This window comes from Saccopteryx bilineata, chromosome 8 (genome assembly GCF_036850765.1).
Source record: "Saccopteryx bilineata isolate mSacBil1 chromosome 8, mSacBil1_pri_phased_curated, whole genome shotgun sequence".
NCBI lineage: Eukaryota > Metazoa > Chordata > Mammalia > Chiroptera > Emballonuridae > Saccopteryx > Saccopteryx bilineata.
The window spans coordinates 71,045,992-71,066,260 of NC_089497.1; the positions used below are offsets into that span (position 1 = coordinate 71,045,992).

Consider the following 20,269-nt stretch of genomic DNA (forward strand, 5'->3'; position numbering starts at 1 on the left):
CTTACCTAGTGTATTGGGGCTACCGTTCCATAAATAGCTGCTTAATTAATCGATCTGTTTTTTCCAGATTAGTGGCAAGTTTTCTATATAGAACAGTGTGAACTAAGTCATAGGATACACTGCAGTTTCTGCACAGCATGGTATCTTTCAGGGCTCTTTCACACTATAAAGCAGTGGTTTCTGTGGTGGAATCCACATCTCATTTACTTCAATGGGAGACCCGTGGATTTCGCAGAAGAGAGTTCCCCTGTACGGCAGAAATGCAGTTCCAACACATTTCTTCCTCTCCTATTCAAGTCAGTGGGAGGCCGCAGCAGATTCCGCTCAAATATAGAGCATGTTGCTCAATTTTTTCCACGCTAGAACTTTTCCTAGAGCAGAAAAATTCCAAAGGTGGAATCCGCCACCCCCAATAGACTGAAAGAGGCCTCACACTGAGGAATCTGCTGTGCGGATTCTGCAGTGTAAAAGATCTGCCTCCTATAGAAGTCTATTGGGGGTGGCGGATTCCACCTTTGGAATTTTTCTGCTCTAGGAAAAGTTCTAGCGTGGAAAAAATTGAGCAACATGCTCCATATTTGAACGGAATCTGCTGCGGCCTCCCACTGACTTGAATAGGAGAGGAAGAAATGTGTCAGAAACTGACATTTCTCTGCCTCTTATTGAAATCAAAAGGAGGTTGCGGTGAGATTCTCGGGAGCTCTCTTCCACAAAATCCGCCGCACTCCCAATGAAATCAATAGGAGGAGGATTCAATGCTGGAAACCACTGATTTCAGCAGTTTCCTCATTCAGAATATGGGAAAATAGTGGGAGATATGGGAGATAATTATACATTGAGGAACAGTGTGAACTACATCTTATAGTGGTCTCTTATAGTATAAGACCGATGTAGTTCACACTGTGTAAATGTATGGTGCTTTGTGTAAGTGTAAGCTGCTTTGTGTACTGTGTAATGATTACACACAAAGCACCTTACACTTATACAGTATATGTGTATGGTGTGTGTACTGTTTTTACATTATTGACCTTTTTACACCAGCAAGCTGTCTCGCAGGCTCTCTTGGCTCTCCGCCTCTTGCCTCGCCGCCTCCTGGGCTTCAGTCCTCCCGCGCTCGCTGCACCCGCCCACTGATGACGTCAGCAAGCGCCGGACACACAGTTTGGAACGCACTCCTTAACGGCATGTGTTCAAGCTGAATAGCGCTGCTGCAGACGGTAGCGCAGCTTCTCAGCGGCTAAAGCCATCGGAAATATGTATTTTCCGATGGCTTTAGGCGACCCCTGTGTTTTGGTCGTTCGACCCCCGCCAGGGTCGCGACCCACAGGTTGAGAACCGCTGGTGTAGACCCTGGAATGCTGAAGTTTCAAATACAAACCCATTGCCAGTTTGAAACCCTGGGCTTGCCCGGTCAAGGCACATATGGGAGTTGATGCTTCCTGTTCCTTCCCCCTTTTCTCTCCCTTTCTCTCTCTCTCTATAAATAAATAAATAAATAAATAAATAAATAAATAAATAAATAAAATCTTTTAAAAAAATCAAACAAACTAAACTATAAGGGTTTTTTGAAAAAGTTAGAAATAGTTTTGCTGTACTGAGATTTTTTCATGGCAGAGCCCTTCTAAAAAGGCAATTTAAAGATTAAGCAATACAAGATTACAGTTAAGATCCTAGAAAGAGAGAGCAATATTTCTGAAAGCTATGTTTCTATCATAATAAGTAACCAAACAAACCTCTTAGGCGGAAAGGAATTAATCAAATAATAGGATATTTGTAAGGGAGATAAAGAAGCAAATAGGTCTGCAGAAAAGATACACAGGGCAGAGAAAGCCGTGTGTCTCTTCTAAATGTCTTTTGATCTTTGACTATATACATGTGTGTGTGTGTGTGTGTTTTTAATCTTGAGGAATTTTCTTTTTTGCAATAGACTTCTATTTGTTTGCAGGAAATGGAACCTTATTCACTGTTTCACAGTTTCATTTCTTTACTGAAGATTATCGAGTAATTTCGGTACTCCTGATGGAGTTAGTACCAGTATTCCATGAATCTCCTCAGTGTGCCAGAAATCTCTCACTCAAAGCTGTATGTTTGAATTGAACCTGTGCCTGTGCACCATGGCTCTAAGGATTGAAACCCATTTCTTGAATCCTAGGTGTAAATGCACATGGCTGAGCCAGTTTCCCTAACTGCTCATTTGTGTCCTTGCTGCGCCAGCCCTGTCACTCAAGGAGCTGCTGCAGGGTCAGATGTTGGGCACTGTTTCAGGGGACGGACATTTACCTCTGGCACATCAGTTACCTGTCACTAATTTTAGGGCTAGAACTCTTTTTATTTGTATTATTTTTAAGTACTTCCCGTTGTCAGACCTGCAACATTTTAATTTGTTGATTGATTGATTGATTGATTGATTTTAGAGAAAGAGGAAGGGAAAGAAAAAGATAGATAAAGAAAAACATTGATTTGTTGTTCCACTTATTTATGCATTTGTTGGGTGATTCTTGCATGTGCCCTGACGGGGGATTGAACCTGCAATGTTGGTGTATCAGGACAATGCTCTAACCAGCTGAGCTACCTGCTGAGGTCCATACTTGAATCTTGTGGGCAGTACCTAGCCAGCAGTTTGACCTCAGTCAAATCACTTAATGCTATGATTCTCAATTTCCTCTTCTGTGAAATGAGGATAACAATTCGTTATGTACTATTGCTCACAGAATTTGTGTCTATCTGTTCCTTAAATCTATCATTCATTCACTCCATACACTTTATTGAGAATTTATCTACTTGGAAGACATGGGACGAGAATGAATAAGACAGAACATCTGCCCTGGAGGAGCTCTTTATCAAGGGTTGAATGGATCAGTAATGTCATACAGTGGTACCTTGAGATACGAATTTAATTTGTTCTGTAATCGAGCTCGTAAGTCAGTCAACCCATATATCAAACTGCTGATACCGCTCTCGTGTGCCAACTAGCGACAGCTTCCTGAATCACGACTCGTATCTCGGAATTTCACTCAGATCTGGAACAAAAATATGGACTGAGTTGCAGCTCGTATCTGAAAAAATTCACATGTTGGTCTGTTCATATCTCAAGGTACCACTGTACACACATTGAAAAAATAACCTTACTTTATACCCATTAGGCTAGCTACTATTTTATTTTATTTTATTTATTTTATTTTTATTTTTTGTATTTTTCTGAAGTGAGAAGCATGGAAGCAGAGAGACATGTGCCTGACTGGGATCCACCCGGTGTGCCCAATAGGGGGTGGTGCTCTTCCCATCTTGAGTGTTGCTCCATTGCAACCGGAGCCGTTCTAGCACCTGAGTCAGAGGCCACAGAGCAATCCTCAGCACCTGGGCCAACTTTGCTCCAATGGAGCCTTGGCTGAGGGAAGAGAAGAGACAGAGAGGAAGGAGAGGGGGAGGGGTGGAGAAGCAGATGGGCACTTCTCCTGTGTGCCCTGACCAGTAACTGAACCTGGGACTTCCACACACTGAACCAACACTCTACCACTGAACCAGCTGGCCAGGGCTGGCTATTATTATTTTTTTAAATGGAAAAATAATAAGTATTTATTAGGATGTGGAGAAATTAGAACCATGGTACATTGGTGGTAGTACTACAAAATGGTACAACTGCTTTGGAAAACAATACAGTGGTTCTCAAAAACTTAAAAATAAAAACACATTGTTATCCAGCAAGACCATTTCTGGATATATACCTCAAAGAATTGAAAGCAGGGGCTCAAGCAGAGACTTGCACATCAATGATCACAGCAACATTATTTGCAGTAGCCAAAAGGTGGAAACAACCCAGCTATCCATCAACAGATGAATGGATAAACGAAGTGTGGTATATATAAACAACAAAAGAAATTCAGCTTTAAACAGAAGTAAAGTTTTGACACATGCCACAACATGAATGAACCTTGAAAACATTATGCTAAGTCAAATAAGAGACAAAAGGACAAATATGGTATGATTCCACTTAAATGGAGTGCCTAGAATAGGATAATTCAGAGAGACGAAAAGTGGAATCGAGGTCACCAAGGGTCAGGGAGGAATGGGGAGTTAGTGTTTAATGAGTACAGACTTTCAGTTTGGGGTGATGGAATCTTCTGGTGGTGATTACACAACATTGTAATACAATTGCATTGTACACTTAAAATTTTTTAAATGGTTAAGTTTTTTGTATTTTTTTTGTAACAGAGACAGAGGGACAGACAGGCAGGCAGGGAGAGAGATGCAAAGCATCAATTCTTCATTGCAGCACCTTAGTTGTTCATTGATTCCTTCTCATATGTGCCTTGACCAGGGAACTGCAGCAGAGCGACTGACCCCTTGCTCAAGCCAGCAATCTTGGACTCAAGCTAGTGAGCCATGCTCAAACCAGACAAGCCCGCACTCAAGCTGGTGACCTTGGGGTCTCGAACCTGGGTCCTCTGCATCTCAGTCCGACACTCTAGCCACTGTGCCACTGCCTGGTCAGGCTAGATGGTTAATTTTTATGTCATATATATTTTACCACAATTAAAAAATTTTTATAATGCTTAAAATGCTACACAAATGCAGGATTGTTAATTTGAATTAGGATTAATGAGATTGTGTTTATGACAAGCCTTCTCTTCAAAAACAAAGTATGCATGAAATTACCTTGTCATTATTTATTGCATAACATTGAAGAGCAAGCATCCATTCAGATAAATTTTAAGAATAATTTATTTATACCCCATCTTCTTTCAAAAACAATTTGAGGCAATTTACCCAAAACACATCAGAGTAATGAGGTCAGATCCAATTAACATAAGACAATGTGTATGTAGGCCAAGCACATGTGCACAAGGAACAGTAGCCAAAGTAACTTGTATCAGTATGTATGAAATCACTGGTCCTTATGCCCTGGCCGGGTAGCTCAGTTGGTTGGAGCATTATCCCAATACACCAAGGTTGTGGGTTTGATTCCTGGTCATGGTATGTTGGGCAGATAAAATATATTATGCTCACTTTGTTAAAGATGGTACTGCCCACGTAGAAGCCCATCGCCCAGGTGATATTAATGTGTGTTGGGGGCAGGCTGTGGGCAGGCAGGATCCTTATAGCCTGGGGCTTGGTTTTAGGACTAAACCTTTCCCACCCTTTTTGATGTGGGCTGGTGCAATCCCATCATGCCTCAGATAAGTGACTTTGTATTAGAGACTTCCCTATATTGTATATTGGATTAAAAGTTTTGATTACTACACTATAAAGTGGGGCAGACTGGGAGCTTGCTCTCTCTCAGTTTCTGAGATTAACATTAGAGAGGTGAGCAGAGAAAGACCACATGGAGGAGGCCAGGAGAAGCAGCCAAGATGGTGGAGTACTGAGTGAGAAGCCAGTTTGTGTAGAGTTTGTGCAGAGAGAAGGAGATGGGGAACAGAGGTGAATAAGTCTGGTGAGCTAGAAACTTTGGTTCTAGGAAACTCAGATAAGTCAGTAGCTTTGTGAGCACTGGATGAGTGGGTTTGGAGCCCAGTGTGTGTTTTTACTTGCCTACCAGGTGCAAGCTAGGATTAAAGATGATGGCCCACCAGTTTTTGGCTCCATTGTTTCATTACCATCTGTCCAAATCCAATGCGAACCTGCATGTGAATGGCCACAATGGTGGCTCCTGGCCTTACAGGGTTGATTCTTACAAGAATCAACCAATAAATGCATAAACAAATGGAACAAATTGGTATTTCTCTCTCTCTCTCTCTCTTCCTCTCTTCTTTCCTTTCTCTGAAATCAGTAAATAAAAATAAAACTTAGGTTTTTCTGTGTCCTTCAAAAAAAAATCACTAGTACTTATTTTTAAAGATCTGTAGTTTATTGGAAATATGTCAAAAATTGAGATAGAGCTTTGATCTGCAGTGTAAATTAGCCAGTAATAAGCCAGAAGGACAAAACTCTAGCCCTGTCTTTGGAGTGGCTTTAGGGTGTGGTCTGCTGATGGCCAGATGTTCCTTAGTCCCTGAAGTCCATGCCCACACCAGGCAGATCCTCATCTTCCACATGACCATCTTTGTTATTCTTAGGGGGTTAATTAGATCACAAGAGGCCAAAACCTCTTTTCTCAATGAAGAATCACATTGGATTTTTATTTGTTGAGTTATTAGTCTACACTGCAGCATTATTCCCTATCCAGACTACTTCCATAGAGTACTCTTCCATGCTGGTCTGTTAAATCCTGCCCTCTTTGGTGCTGGATTCCAGTTGTGCCTCAGGGCAGAAGAAACAAAACACAGCTATCCTGTTGGCTTCTATTGTGGTTTTGCAGTTTGTACATTTAAATATTAGAGTGAGGAATGTGTACTTCCATGGCTTTAAACCAAGAGAAGGCTATAAGTGAGCCTACTAGATCGAGGTTAAAACTAAGGACCAACATTTGGAATTTGGGGGATTTCTCTCATTCCAACTCCAACTCCATGTAGTCCTGATATTTAGCATGTGCAGAGTGAATGACAGGTACTCACAGAGTCCAACATTAAGCGTAAATAGCCTGCTATTGTCTCAGAAGCCAAGGAATAATAAAACCTTGAGAAATAACGTAAGAATGCTTGGTAGTGATCCTGATGCTCTCTAGAAATCTCGGCATGAGCTGCTATAAAATGCCCTTTAGAAACAGGACTTTTCATTAAAGGTGGGCGGGGGGAGTCAAAGCCAGTTAAGACAAAGTGCTTTGAATTTGAAATTCCCGGAGAGAAACATCCATTTGGGATAGGCCTTCAGGTAGTCAAAAGAGAGTCACCTGAAAAAACGGAATCCCAGCAATACTTAGACTAAGTTGCCAAAGCAAGAAGCTAACGAAGGAGAATGAAAAAATTAAAGCTTAAATTTCTTTCTTGAGCTCTTGTTGATTTGCATTTCTGTATCCCTGTTCATTTGCAACGTAGTGCCTGACTTCCTTGTTCCTTTTGGATCCAAATTTCTTTTTCCTCTTCCCTGTTCAAACCTATTAGAAGCCTGCATCTTTATTTCTTTGGCCCCTATTTTGCTCCTCATTTCCCTTTTCTGTCTTTCATAGCTAAAAGATAACATCTTTTATCCCATATATACCTACTTTATTAAATCTCGCTAGCCCGCCTGATGCAGTAGACATTACTATGCAGTGACTATAGATACCAACTAGAAGCTATAAAACTTGGTGGAGACTTAAGCATGTTTCAAGGTGCAGTTGTCCCACTGGAATTTTTACAAGGTTGGGTAAAGGCTACCTGGTACATCTGCAAGTAATTTTGGTGAGTCTGTAAAGTAGATGACTTCTTCTTCCAAACTCTGCCCTAACACTCATGTCTCAATTTTTAATCTTAGTTGCTCTCTCCGGTCTGTGCTGCAGGAATACTCAACCCCTCAGTGCCCACAAACAGGGAATCCTCTGTGCCCATAAGGGAATTGGAGATGAAGGTTTCTTCCTTACTTCCCAGGAGGGCTGCCTGGCATTCCCTTTCCGGCTGTGGAACTCTGGCCTTGAGCTCTAACCACAAAGGGTTAGGAGCTTGAGGGGGGGGGCACTTTTATGTCATTTCAGTTTAATCCTGCCCCCTCAGCTGCTTCTCCCAGAAACTACGTCTAATGATGCAAAGTCTGCCTTTGATATAATGCCCCGGACACTGGGTGGATGTAAAGCCAGTAGCCACGGCCACCATCACAGCCGCCTGGCCTGTGCAGGTTCGCTTTTGATTCGGACAGACGGTAATAAAACAATGGAGCCAAGAACTGGTGGGCCATCATCTTTATCCCAGCTTGCACCCGGTGGGCAAGAAATACACACAGTGGGAAAACACTTCCCTTTCCATTCAGGGCTTCCAAAGCCACTAACTTATCCGAGTTTCCTAGCATCAAAGGTTTCTACCTCACCAGCCTTATTCACCTCTGTTTCCCATCTCCTTCTCCATCTGCACAAACTCTACACAAACTGGCTTCTCCTTCAGCACTCCACCATCTTGGCTGCTTCTCCTCTCCTCCATGTGGCCTTTCTCTGCTCTCCTACAGCATGGCTCCTCCTAGAACATAATCACTCTTCCCCTGGAACAACGTGATCTCTCTTCTTTCTAAAACCTTTTGGTGCGAAAACCCTCCCCCAACACACATTAATATAATCACGCCCATCCAAGCAAGGAGGGCAACTAATATTATCACCTGGGTGACAGGCTTCCACGTGGGCAGCGCCATCTTTAACAAAGTGAGCATTTTAAATACTTAAAATAGCGTGATCATTGTATGAGTCTATAGCAGCAATTTTCTAACTTTTTCATCTCGTGGCACACATAAACTAATTACTAAAATTCTGTGGCACACCAAAAAAATATTTTTTGTTGATCTAAAAAAAATAGGTATAATTTTGATTTACATAAAAATAATAAAGCCTGACCAGGCGGTGGCGCAGTGGATAGAGCGTTGGACTGAGATGCGGAAGACCCAGGTTCGAGACCCCAAGGTTGCTGGCTCGAGCAAGGGGTTGCTCAGTCTGCTGAAGGCCCACGGTAAAGGCACATATGAGAAAGCAATCAATGAACAATTAAGGTGTTGCAATGAAAAACTGATGATTGATGCTTCTCATCTCTCTCCGTTCCTGTCTGTCTGTCCCTATCTAAACCTCTCTCTGATTCTCTCTCTCTGTCCCTGTAAAAAAAAAAAAAAAAGAAATCTTATAAAAATAATAGAAATAATAATAGTAATTACCTACACTTTTTGCTCCGATATGACTTTTTTAAAAAAACAGTGCTTATACTTGTATATTAGGATTTCTGTATAATTTACCAAGAATTAACCAATCAGATGCAACCTTATTATGTGATGTGACCAATAAGATGCAACTCTATTATATGACCTATATATTTATAGTTCAAAACATGGCAGTCACAGCAGATGGCTATTGTTGTGTTGGCTGTTACCTTTTATTTTTTTTACAATCTAAGGGAAAAGAGGTCAGTGCCCTGACTAAATAATCAGGCATTACATTTTTTAAAAATTCTTGTAGCACACCATTTAAAAATCTCGGGTCTATAGTGTTTTCTATTGTTACCATGTACAGTTCTGGGGTTTTATTAATGTAATTACAGAACACCTAAATGAAACGTAAGAAGGATGTAAACTAAGAACGTGTTTTCTTAAGTCTGAACCCTCAGAACCTATTCTGTGCTTACTGAAACAGGCTCCTGGAGAGATAGCTGCCCTGCTGGTCAGATCAGTCTCCTCCATCATCCCCTGGGCTCCTACGTCAAGTCTGCACAGGAGCCGGCGTGAGAGCCTTCTCCTCCACTGGGCTCCTCCTTCAGACCCCATCCCACAGCCTGGTTCCCACAGGCCCATGAGTAGCCAGGACTCCTGCACACTGCTCATGTGTCCTTCCTGAACATCCTCCTGTCTTCCTGGCCAAGTCCTCACCTCTTACAGAGGACAGTTCAGATTTCACCTTCCCTAAGACCTCTCCAGCCACGTTGGTTCCCCTTCTTCTTGCTGTCCCATTGCACATTTCAGTTACACATTAACTAGTTAGTTCATTGAGGTTATAAATGAATAGAAAGACTTACGACCTTTGTTTCATTTCTTGTGGAAATGAAAATCAAGGTGTGATTATACCGAAGACTACATCCTATGTTTTATTAGAAATGATAATGTATTTAAATAATGATCTATGACAGTCAGGAGGGATACTCAGATTACATAATTCAAACTTTGGACACATAAAAAATAGAGACACTGAGAAATGAATTGACTTGCTCAAGATTATATTTTATATTCTAAGGAGAAATAGACTTGGAAATCTATTTTCCTGAAATCTTATGTTTCTATAATGCCATGCTAGTTACATTTAATTTATGTTTTATTTAATAATTAGCAGACAGAACTTTAGATGCACCCCAAAATTAGGCCAAGAGAGACACTGTGATATAGTAGGAAGAACACTGGCATAGCCAAAGCCATGGACCTCAGGCAGGTCACTACATGGCTGTGGGCCTCTGTTTCTTATCTGTAAAATAAGGACGAGCTGGATAAATTTAAAGTTTTATCTGCTTCTCGCATTTTATGAACTGACTAGACTGTTGTTCCAGCCTCATCAAAGAATTTACAAATATCAGTACAGCATACATTTCTGGCTGCCTTTCCCTCCTGCACACTGTCCTCTGTGGCACTGGCCTCAGACCCATCTCCCTCTCCTTCCCCCCTGGCTTCTTTTCTTTTTTAAGCTCGACTTAAACTTTACTTCACTCAACTCAAACTTGGCAGTGTCTTCTGCCACCCTTGGCTTCATTATGGCCTCTCATCTGTTCCTGATTCCTCTCACTATCTGGTACCTTATCATACTGCACTGGAGTCATTGAGTTTCATCTGCAGCTGTTAAGAGTTTTCATGGAAGAAGGAAGATTGAAACTGAGTTTTCAAGAATGATTAGAATTTGGAAAGGAGTGTAAAAAGAGTAATAACACTGGAATAACTAAAGGAGGTTAAAAGGAGTGGGTCAGAGCAGCATTACTTACCTGAATAGCAGAATATCTGTACTGGAATCATCTGGGGTGCTTGTAAAAATGACGGATTCCACCTGGCACTCCCCATTCTGAATCTGTAGGTTTGGGTTTACCTTTAGAGCAAGAGCCTTACCACATGAATGGAGAATCTTGACATTTTGGAAGGAGTGTTGGCAGTTGTGGGCAACGGCATAGACTGGTGGCTTGCAAAATGGATTGATGAGAGCAAGTTCTCAGAGGCAGGGATGAGATGCTAAGAGTGCACCAAAGTATTTAAGATAAGAGGGATGGTGAGTTTGCTCTATGTTGGCAGCACTAGAAATAGAGAATATGCAGTGACTCCAAGAGGCATGTTTTTTTTTTTTTTTTGTCAAATTTTATTTATTTTTTTTTAATAAATTTTTATTAATGTTAATGGGATGACATTAATATTTCAGGGTACATATATTCAAAGAAAACATGTCTAGGTTATCTTGTCATTAAATTATGTTGCATACCCCTCACCCAGAGTCAGATTGTCCTCCGTCACCCTCTGTCTAGTTTTCTCTGTGCCCCTCCCCCTCCCCCTAACTCTCTCCCTCCCTCCCTCCTGCGTCCTCCCTCCCCCCACCCCTGGTAACCACCACTCTCTTGTCCATGTCTCTTAGTTTCGTTTTTATATTCCACCAATGTATGGAATCATGTAGTTCTTGTTTTTTTCTGATTTACTTATTTCACTCCGTATGATGTTATCAAGATCCCACCATTTTGCTGTAAATGATCTGATGTCATCATTTCTTATGGCTGAGTAGTATTCCATAGTGTATATGTGCCACATCTTCTTTATCCAGTCTTCTATTGAAGGGCTTTTTGGTTGTTTCCATGTCTTGGCCACTGTGAACAGTGCTGCAATGAACATAGGGCTACATGTGTCTTTACGTATCAATGATTCTGAGGTTTCCAAGAGGCATGTTGAGAGATGAAATGACAAGGTTTGGTGACATACTGAATATAGACAATAATGGCAGGCAGGAGTTTGAAATGACAACTGTGTTTTAGGGACCTTAGGAAAATGACAGATGTCCATGCCTTTTCTGTCTGAGTTCTATTTCAACCTTAGGTTATTGAGGTGTCTGGGAGGCATCCAGGTGATGATGTGGACTGGCAACATGGACTTGAGTATGACCAAAGGTCTGGGAGGAAGATAAGGATGTGGAGAGCCAACCGCATGGGGGAGGAGGAGGGAAGGCAGCCCGCAAACCTGAGTTTAGAAATTTAGGGAGCAGCAACATGAGGCGGGAGGAGGAAGAGGAAACAAGAAAGAAATAGAGAAAAAACAGAGATGAATAAAGATTGAATAATAAAGAGAAACCAAAGGAAGAGAAAGGTTGAAGAAGGTGAATATCCATTATGTCAGATACTCTAGAATTTGCTTAACGATCTTGCTTACCAAATAAGACTGCATTCATTATTTTGAAAGGTTCCATTCTTGCCCCTTGGTTATGGTATCATCGGAGACAAACATGAAGTGTCACATAGAATGGAACCAGATAGCCTAAGCTTTGTTTCTATGCTGCCTTAAACTATGGCTTCAGAGAGGAAAAAACAGTCCCTTAAAACACATCATGCCTCCATTTCTTCCTTACTGACCTGGGGTGGAGGGGGGGGAATCCACTTTTAAATGTAAAACAAAGTGTCAGAAAATGCGCAGTGTAAAGTGCATTAGTGCATTAGTGCAGGCCATCTGGCACAAACTCCATTTAGTATCCTGATTACACTGCTCCGCCTCTGGGCAGATATCCATCAGGACATATACTGCTCCAGGTGTTTAAAGGTCTTTAAATTACTTAAGATCTCCTGATGTTCGTTCTTCATCTACATAGTATGTATTTGGTGACTTTAGGTATTAAATCCTTGAGTCTTTTCCTATGGACAAAGATATGTGTTTTGGAATAATAAAGCAGGCTATCACCAGGGTGAATCATCAAATTTCTCCCATTTCATAGTTATCTGAAAGGAAAACAAAGGGGAAAGGAAAAAGAATGGCTTAACAGTGACACGGGGTTATCATTATTTTTAATCTGAACTGAAATGTAGGCGACCAATGTTCAGGGGACCTTCCTATGGTTGGAGTTTTATCCACTTCACTCAAACAAATATAATGAAGCAGCTGGATGAGACCCATAGACCGTTTTTCAAATTGTAATCTGAGATATAACCTGACGAAGGATTTTTTTTGTTTCTTCTGAGTTGTGAATATTTTCTTGTGTCAGATTCATTTTTTCTCATTTTACTTTGTTTAAATGGGTCTCAAAGTTCTGTGACAGATTTTTGGTCAAGTTGTGTCCATTGAAAAGCACTGATTTGGCCCTGGCCACTTGTCTCAGTGGTAAGTATTGGCCTGGCATGTTGATGTCCCAGGTTTGATTCCTGGTCAGGGCACACAGGAGAAGCACCCATCTGCTTCTCCACCCCTCCCCCTCTTCTCTCTCTCTTTCTCTCTTTCTCTCTCTCTCTCTTCCCTTCCTGTAGCCATAGCTCATTGGAATGAGTTGACCCTGGGCACTGAGGATGGCTCCATGGCCTCTGCCTCGGGTGCTAAGAAAAGCTTGGTTGCTGAGCAACAGAGCAATGCCCCAGATGGGCAAAGCATCACCCCCTAGTGGGCTTGCAGGGTGGATCCTGGTTGGGGCACATGTGGGAGTCTGTCTCTGTCTCTGCCTCCCCTCCTCTCACTGAAAGAAGAAAGAAGTAAAGAAAGAAAAAGAGAAAGAAAGAAAGAGAGAGAGGGAAGGAAGGAAAGAAGGAAAGAAAGAGAGAGAGAGAAAGAAAAGAAAAGAAAAGAAAACTGATTTTAAAACCCATTAACTTAGCCCTGGACTGATGGCTCCACTGGTTAGAGCATTGGCCGAAAGTGCAGGGTGCCAGTTTGATCCCCAGTCAGGGTACATACAGGAAAAGATGGATGTTCCTGTCTCTCTCTCTCAGCCTTCCTCTTTCACTGAAATTAATTTTAAAAAAAGATAACTATTCACTTAAAAAATGCCACACACACACACACACACACACACACACACACACAAACCCAATGGTCACAAAACTCTCTCCTATCCTTCTGAAGGTTTTACGATGCATTGTAATCATTAATCAGACTTTTATTATTAAACTTAAATGGCCAAGTGAGACAAACACTTCCACCACTGATTAAGATTGGCATGGCAGGCATTGGGGATAATGTTCATTTAGGCTTCTGAGCTGTCTGGGCAGCTGGTGACTTTGCCAGCTCCAGCTGCCTTCTTGTCCACTGCTTTGATGACACCCACAGCATCTGTCTGTCTCATGTCATGAACGGCAAACATCCCAGAGAAGGATAATCAGAGAAGCTCTCGATACACACGGGCTTTCCAGGAGCCTTATCGACAATGGCAGCATCACCAGATTTCAAAAATGTGGGCCATCTTCCAGCTTTTTCCCAGAATGGTGATCAATGTCCTTCAGCTCGGCAAAATGGCAAGCATGTGAGCTGTGTGACAATCCAGCACAGGTGCTTATCCAGCCCTGATTTGGCCTGGACAGTTCAGGATAATCACCTGCGCTGTGAAGCCAGCTGCTTCCATTGGTGGGTCATGGTTGCTGTCACCAGACACATTGCCGTGATGAACATCTTTGACAGACATGTATTGACATTGAAGCTCACATTGTTCCCAGGAAGAACTTCATTCAAAGATTAATGTTACATTTCAACAGACGTTACTTCAGTTGTAACACTGAATGGAGCAAAGGTGACCACCATGTCAGGTTTGAGAACACCAGTCTCCACTTAGTGCACAGGGACAGTACTAATACCACCATTTTTGTAGACACCCTGGAGGGGCAGACATGGGAGCTTTTCAGCTGGATGAGTTGGTGGCAGGAAGCAATTCAGAGCTTCAAGCAGCATGGTCCCACTGGCATTGCCATCTTTACGGGTGACTTCCCATCCCTTGAACCGAGGCATGTTAGCACTTGGCTCCAGCATGTTGTCGCCATTCCAACAAGAAATTGGCACAAATGCTACTGTGTCAGGGTCATAGCCAATTTTCATAATGTAGGTGCTGATTTCATTAACAGTTTCCTCATCTCTCTTCTAGCTGTAGGGCGGCTCAGTGGAATCCATTTTGTTAACACCAACAATCAGTTGTTTCATACCCAGTGTATAAGCCAGAAGGGCGTGCTCGCTGGTCTGCCTGTTATTGGAAATACCTGCTTCAAATTCACCATCAGCAGCACCAATCAGGACAGCAGAGTCAGCCTGAGATGTGCCTGTCGTCATGTTTTTGATAAAGTCTCTGTGTCCTGGGCATCTACGGTGGTCATATAATACTTGCTGGACTTGAATTTCCACAGGGAGATACCAATAGTGCTGCCATGCTCATCTTCAGCTCTCAGTTTACCCGAGACGCAGGCATCCTTGTAGGGGCCCTTCCTCATCTCAGCAGCCTCCTTCTCAAATTATTCAATGGTTCTTTGTCGATCCCACCACATTTCTAGATCAGGTGGCCGGTAGTGGTAGACTTGCCGGAATCTATGTGTCCAGTGACAATGATGTTGATACGAGTCTTGTCCTTTCCCATCTTGGCTTTGATTTGGTGGTGGTTTTCAAGACACCTGTGTTCTGGTGGTGAACCTGTTGTGAAAAAGGTTGTGTCTTTAAGTTCTTACATGACTATGGGCAATATAATGGATTTGTGCCTACCACCTAGTTATTTCTGCCTTTGGACTTCATTTAATCAGTTCATCCTTAAACAGACTTGCCAAGTTGTTTAAGCTCAATGCTTCATGAGGGTATAAGAGGCTGGCTATAGTCTTGTTTTCTATGAATGCTTAATTGTCTGTTGTTGTGGTCCTACATGATGTCAAACTTATAGAAATAGATTGATATCAAAGCCTATATTTCCTTTTGGCAACTATTTCAGGATGATTTATAAAAAGCAAAGCAAACTATTTGTTAAGTATGATCTTAAGGTAACTTTTTGGGTAGTCTTTATCCTTCTTGAACTTGTATCCTCTGTCAGTGCTGTCTTTCAACAGTCTTGTCTTATAAAAAGCTTTTATAGCTATAAAGATTGTCATTTGAAAAAAGAATAATTGTTCACCTATAAAATATGCAAATTGTAGAATTTATTTATATCTTTCAAATGGGGCTTACATGTCATTATTTCCAACAACATTCATTTTAGAGTGTCATGTATGTCATTTCTTAAATTATAAAAGTAGTAAATGTTTAAAGTTTTTAAACTCAAATATTGTAAAAGGGTGCAAAGTAAAATGTATACGTTCTCCTTGCCTGGTTTCTAGCATTCAGCGCACTCTCCAGAAGCGCTCCCTGTTACCAGGGTCTAAAGTCTCTTTGTATGAATTTACTAAGCACACACAGTTTTACATGTGTGTATGTGTACACATTCCTTTACACAAATTGTTGTGCTGTGCATACTTTTCTGCATCTCGTTTTTGTTTTGTTTTAACTTATTTATAATGACTATGTCATATCAACCGGCTTTGTTCTTTTTTAAAAACCACATGGCATTTCATCATCATACTGTATATGTACCATAATCTGTTGGTGAGCATTTAAGTAATTTGCAGTCTACATCTGGTTGTTGTTTAAGTACTGCTGTTCTGATAGCAAACAATGTGTATTCTTAGAAGTAGAACTACTGACTTAAGGAGCTTGTGTTTTAAATTTGGTGAGATATTTCTTGCACAAATTTACAGTTTTGCCAACATTGTCTGAGAGTGTTTCTACATCCTTATCTATCAGTCCTTTTTTAAGATTTGAAATTACTGTATTTTAGTACTAAAAATTATTACTTCTTTTTACTATGCCTTTGTTGGATTAGTGTGTATTGAGCATTTTTTTTATGTAAGACTAATAGCTATTTGTATATTTGTGTGCATCTCATATGTCGTGTTCTTTGATTATTTGTCCATTTTATGAAAGGAAAAGAAACCATTCAGTAGGATAAGTTTCTGTTTTATAGATAACCAACAACACTTCACAGGAAACCATAAATGTATACATTCTACACAAGAACACTTGTACAAACACTTGAGGCCTAAAGAAGAAAGTCTGGCTACACAGCCTGAAAAGAGAAAGAAAACAATCTGTCTAGAGATAAAGGTGGGAACCTAGCCTCAGTTGCTAGTTTTCTATTGCTCTATAAAAAAAAAAAATGATCAGAAACAGCTGGGACACGAGTCCAGGCACAGCATGACTGGCTTTTTGCTCAGATCCCAGGGACTGAAATCAAGATATTGGTGGGTGGCCCTGGTATCCTAAGCTCATGTGGTTGTGGCAGAATTCAGTTCCTTGCAGCTGCAGGACCAAGTCCCCGTTTCCTTGCTGGCTGTCAATCAGCTGGAGGCCACTCCCCGCTCCTATAGGCTGGGAGTGCTCCATGCCACATGGCCCCTTCCAAAGCCAGCAAACGAGGCTCTCTTTTGTGTCAAATCCTTCTCATGCTTCCAGTCTCTCTGACTTCTAGACCCAGATCTAAAGAGTTCATGGGATTGGGACAGGACCAACTGGGTGATCTACCTATCTTGAGGTCAACTGATTTGGAACAAATCATGGCAAAGTCCTGTCACAGCAGCACCTAAGTTAGCGTTTGACTCACTGGGAGGAGGCATGTGGGCCCCTGGGGCCCGCGATCTTGTAGGCCGTCTCAGAACTGTACCTGCCTCACTGCCCAGCTGCTTTCCTGAAGGCAAGCTGGCAGCACTCGCTCAAGTCAGGTGGCCGAGGAAATCAGTCCCCTGAAACACTAAATGCCAGAAGAAGGGGACATGGCGGGCACCCATCTAACCCACTGCACAACAAAATACATCCATGTGGGTCAAAATCCATGTGACAGTGAAACAGCAGAAAGCTCAAGAGAAAATGTAGGATGCCACATGTCCAGCGTAGGGGTAAGGCAGGCCTCCTTCCTGACCCAGGATCCAAGCCAGGTATTTCTGGCTCCGTCATCTGCCCTCTTGACCCCCACACTGTGGTGCACCGGAGGACAGGTCATTAGCTGGCTGCACACACGTATTTTAAGTCCTCTAACATCAGTGTGATCAGAGGGGGGTTTTGTGAGCTGTTGGCCTTGGGTGGTCAATAGGACAGACTGAACTAAGTAAGTGGGCCGCTAAGGGGAACTGTTGATGAGCATTATGCTGAAAGAACCCTAAAAAACTGTACTCCCCTCCCTCTGTCTCTCTTTCATCCCCCCACCTGCTGCTGTCATTCAGGCGCATTATATGTGACTTGCTTGAGACTGAAGAGGTTTATATAAAAGAGATGAAGAGCATAATTGATGTAAGTAGATGGGGGGGGGCAATGTAAAGCTTGTATTCAGACTGAAGAAATTTTGTTGCACAAAGAGAATCAAAATAGTTGCCATATGTACCTAGAACTCCCCCTAAGGTTTCAGGGTTTATAATATCACAAGTGTCTTTCCAAGGCGAGTAAGAACATTCTTATGACTACAGATCCATGCAACTAAATAACTTGGATTGTGCTACTGATTCTAGTAATGCTCAGTTTACTATCTGCTCCCCAATAATGGATAAGATAATTGAAATGTTTTTGATAATTGAATGAGGGAGAATTGTTTCTTATTTTTTTAAATAGCACTTTTTGCTTAAGAGTGAAAATATATATTTTCCCTATTTTCCTAAGGTCATAATCTTGAGGAATAAATTATATGTACAAAATTGTAATAGAATTTTTTTACCACAAAATATCAGGAAACCAAATGTTTACTTGGGAATGGTTAATAAAAATCTAATAAACATGCTAAATGAAATATTATTCAACTCTTACAAAATAATTATTTCGAATAATTTGTAGCAACATTGAAAATGCTTATAAGATTAAGTTAAAAACAATATAGGTAGAACTTTACAAGCAGACTCTAAAATGTGTATGGCAAAGCAGAACACAAGTTATTTCTGCATTGTGATTATAACCATATAAAATAAGCTTTCTAAAAGTCATGAAAGAAATATAATAAAACAATAATAATTGTAACAGGTCATGAAATGATGGGTAAGTTTTTTCCTTTAACACTTGACTTGCATAACATAAACATTTAAGAATGTTTGTTCTTCCTATAAAAATGCCATCTTATTATCATTCCCAATAAACCACCACCTTCTGAAGATGGACAGGTGAGGAAAATAATATCAAAAGAATTTAATGAAATGGCTTTCAGAAACTATATGGTGCTGTATTTCCCCATTATTTTATTAAAGTGTTATTTCCTGGAATAGATACTTTAGATCATTTCTTACATGTTCCCATCTGAGAAGCCTGCCTTGTTCCCACCTCTGCAGGGATATATCACACCAATGGATTTTATTTGGCTGAAGCATCTGATTCCAGACATTCTTCAGAATAACAAGGACTTCCTCTTTGGGAATATTAGAGAACTTTATGAATTTCACAACAGGTATATAATATTTCAAATTATTGGAGCAACTGGAAAGTAAGAGGAGGTTGGAAATCAGACTGATGGAATTGCCAATGAAAGTGCTTAGATATTTTCAGGCTGAAGCAAGTAGTCCAGAGTCAGTGGGTTGGGATAAAATATGAAGGAGGGAAAAAGTGCTATAAGATCCCTGGGGAAGAAGGGAAAAGACATTAATGAAACATGTACTGTTGGGCAAATAAGTTTGTAAAATTTGTGTTATTTGATTTTGCTCACTTTTATTGTTAAAAATGGCTGCTGCCCTGATATGTGATCTGTGAAACTGCTAATTACCTTCCTGCTTGGGAAGGGCTTTGTTATGCTAATGTTGCTGGAGGAGGGATTTTGAGCCAAATAGTTTTAAGAAGAAGGAGAAAGGAGAGGAAAGAGGCCATGTTTTTGCAGAGTGAGAGCAAGAAAAAAACGTTCTGAAAAAGAAGCAGCCAAGACGGCAGGGTGCTGAAGGAGAAGCCAGTTTGTGCAGAGAGAAGCAGATGGGGAACAGAAGTGAATAGACTGGTGGGGCCTTTGATGCTAGGAAAACCCAGGTGTGTCAGTAGCTTTGTGAGCACTGAATAAGCGGGTTTTGGAGCCCTGTGTGTTTGTGTTTACTGGCAGGCCTGGTGCAAGGCTAGAATAAAACGTATGGCCCACCAGTTTTTGGCTCCGCTGTTTCTCTACTGTCTGTCTGAATCTAATGGGACCTGCACCTGCCTGGTGGCTGTGATAGCCGTGATTACTAGCCTCACATGTATGAAGTGCCAGGCATCAATGCTGTATTTGTTTGTGTTCTTTTGTTCATTTATCTATTTATGCATCAACATTGATTGAACACCTGTTCAGTGTTAGGCACTGTGTTCGGCATGGGGACTAGGGTGTTAAAAAATACTAACTGGTTTAACAAGTCTGTTTTTTTAGCCCGGGGTGGCTGGGATATTGATTCCAGAGAAGTAGAAGATGAAGGGACTTGGGAAATCATCTTCCAACCATTTTATTTTAAAGACGAGGAGACCTCAGCTTGTTTACTCACTCTACTCACTATAATGACCCCAAATCACACATCTAATTGACAGAAGGGAAAAGATCCTGTGTTGTTTCCTAATCACATCTCCTGTCTCTTGGTCTGTTGTCAAAACTGCATGTGAGAGTCTCATTTCTGCTACTTTTCTTGGAGAAGTTATGCAGCCTCTTTGAAACTCAGGTTTATGAAACCCTATCTTGCAAGGTTTGGTGTAGGATTAATGAGATACTGTGTGTGAATCCTATGTTTGGCTATAGTAAGCTCTCAGCCATAGTAGTAGCAGTATC

At 41.3% G+C, this 20,269-nt stretch overlaps 1 protein-coding gene and 1 pseudogene across 14 annotated transcripts in view; one reads left to right on the top strand and one right to left on the bottom strand.

Annotated features, from left to right (window-relative positions):
- MCF2L2 (MCF.2 cell line derived transforming sequence-like 2) overlaps window positions 1–20,269 on the top strand; it is a 255,093-nt gene that overhangs the window by 172,587 nt on the left and 62,237 nt on the right. For all 14 annotated transcript variants that reach the window (XR_010726901.1, XM_066241647.1, XM_066241644.1 and 11 more), the window contains 2 exons: window positions 17,742–17,808; window positions 18,828–18,943. Coding sequence is in view for 13 of the 14 variants with exons in the window: in XM_066241647.1 (XP_066097744.1) it covers window positions 17,742–17,808; window positions 18,828–18,943 (183 nt within the window). In the remaining variant the exon portion in view is untranslated. The remainder of the gene's footprint in view (window positions 1–17,741; window positions 17,809–18,827; window positions 18,944–20,269) is intronic.
- On the bottom strand, window positions 13,708–15,082 carry LOC136312150 (elongation factor 1-alpha 1 pseudogene; annotated as a pseudogene).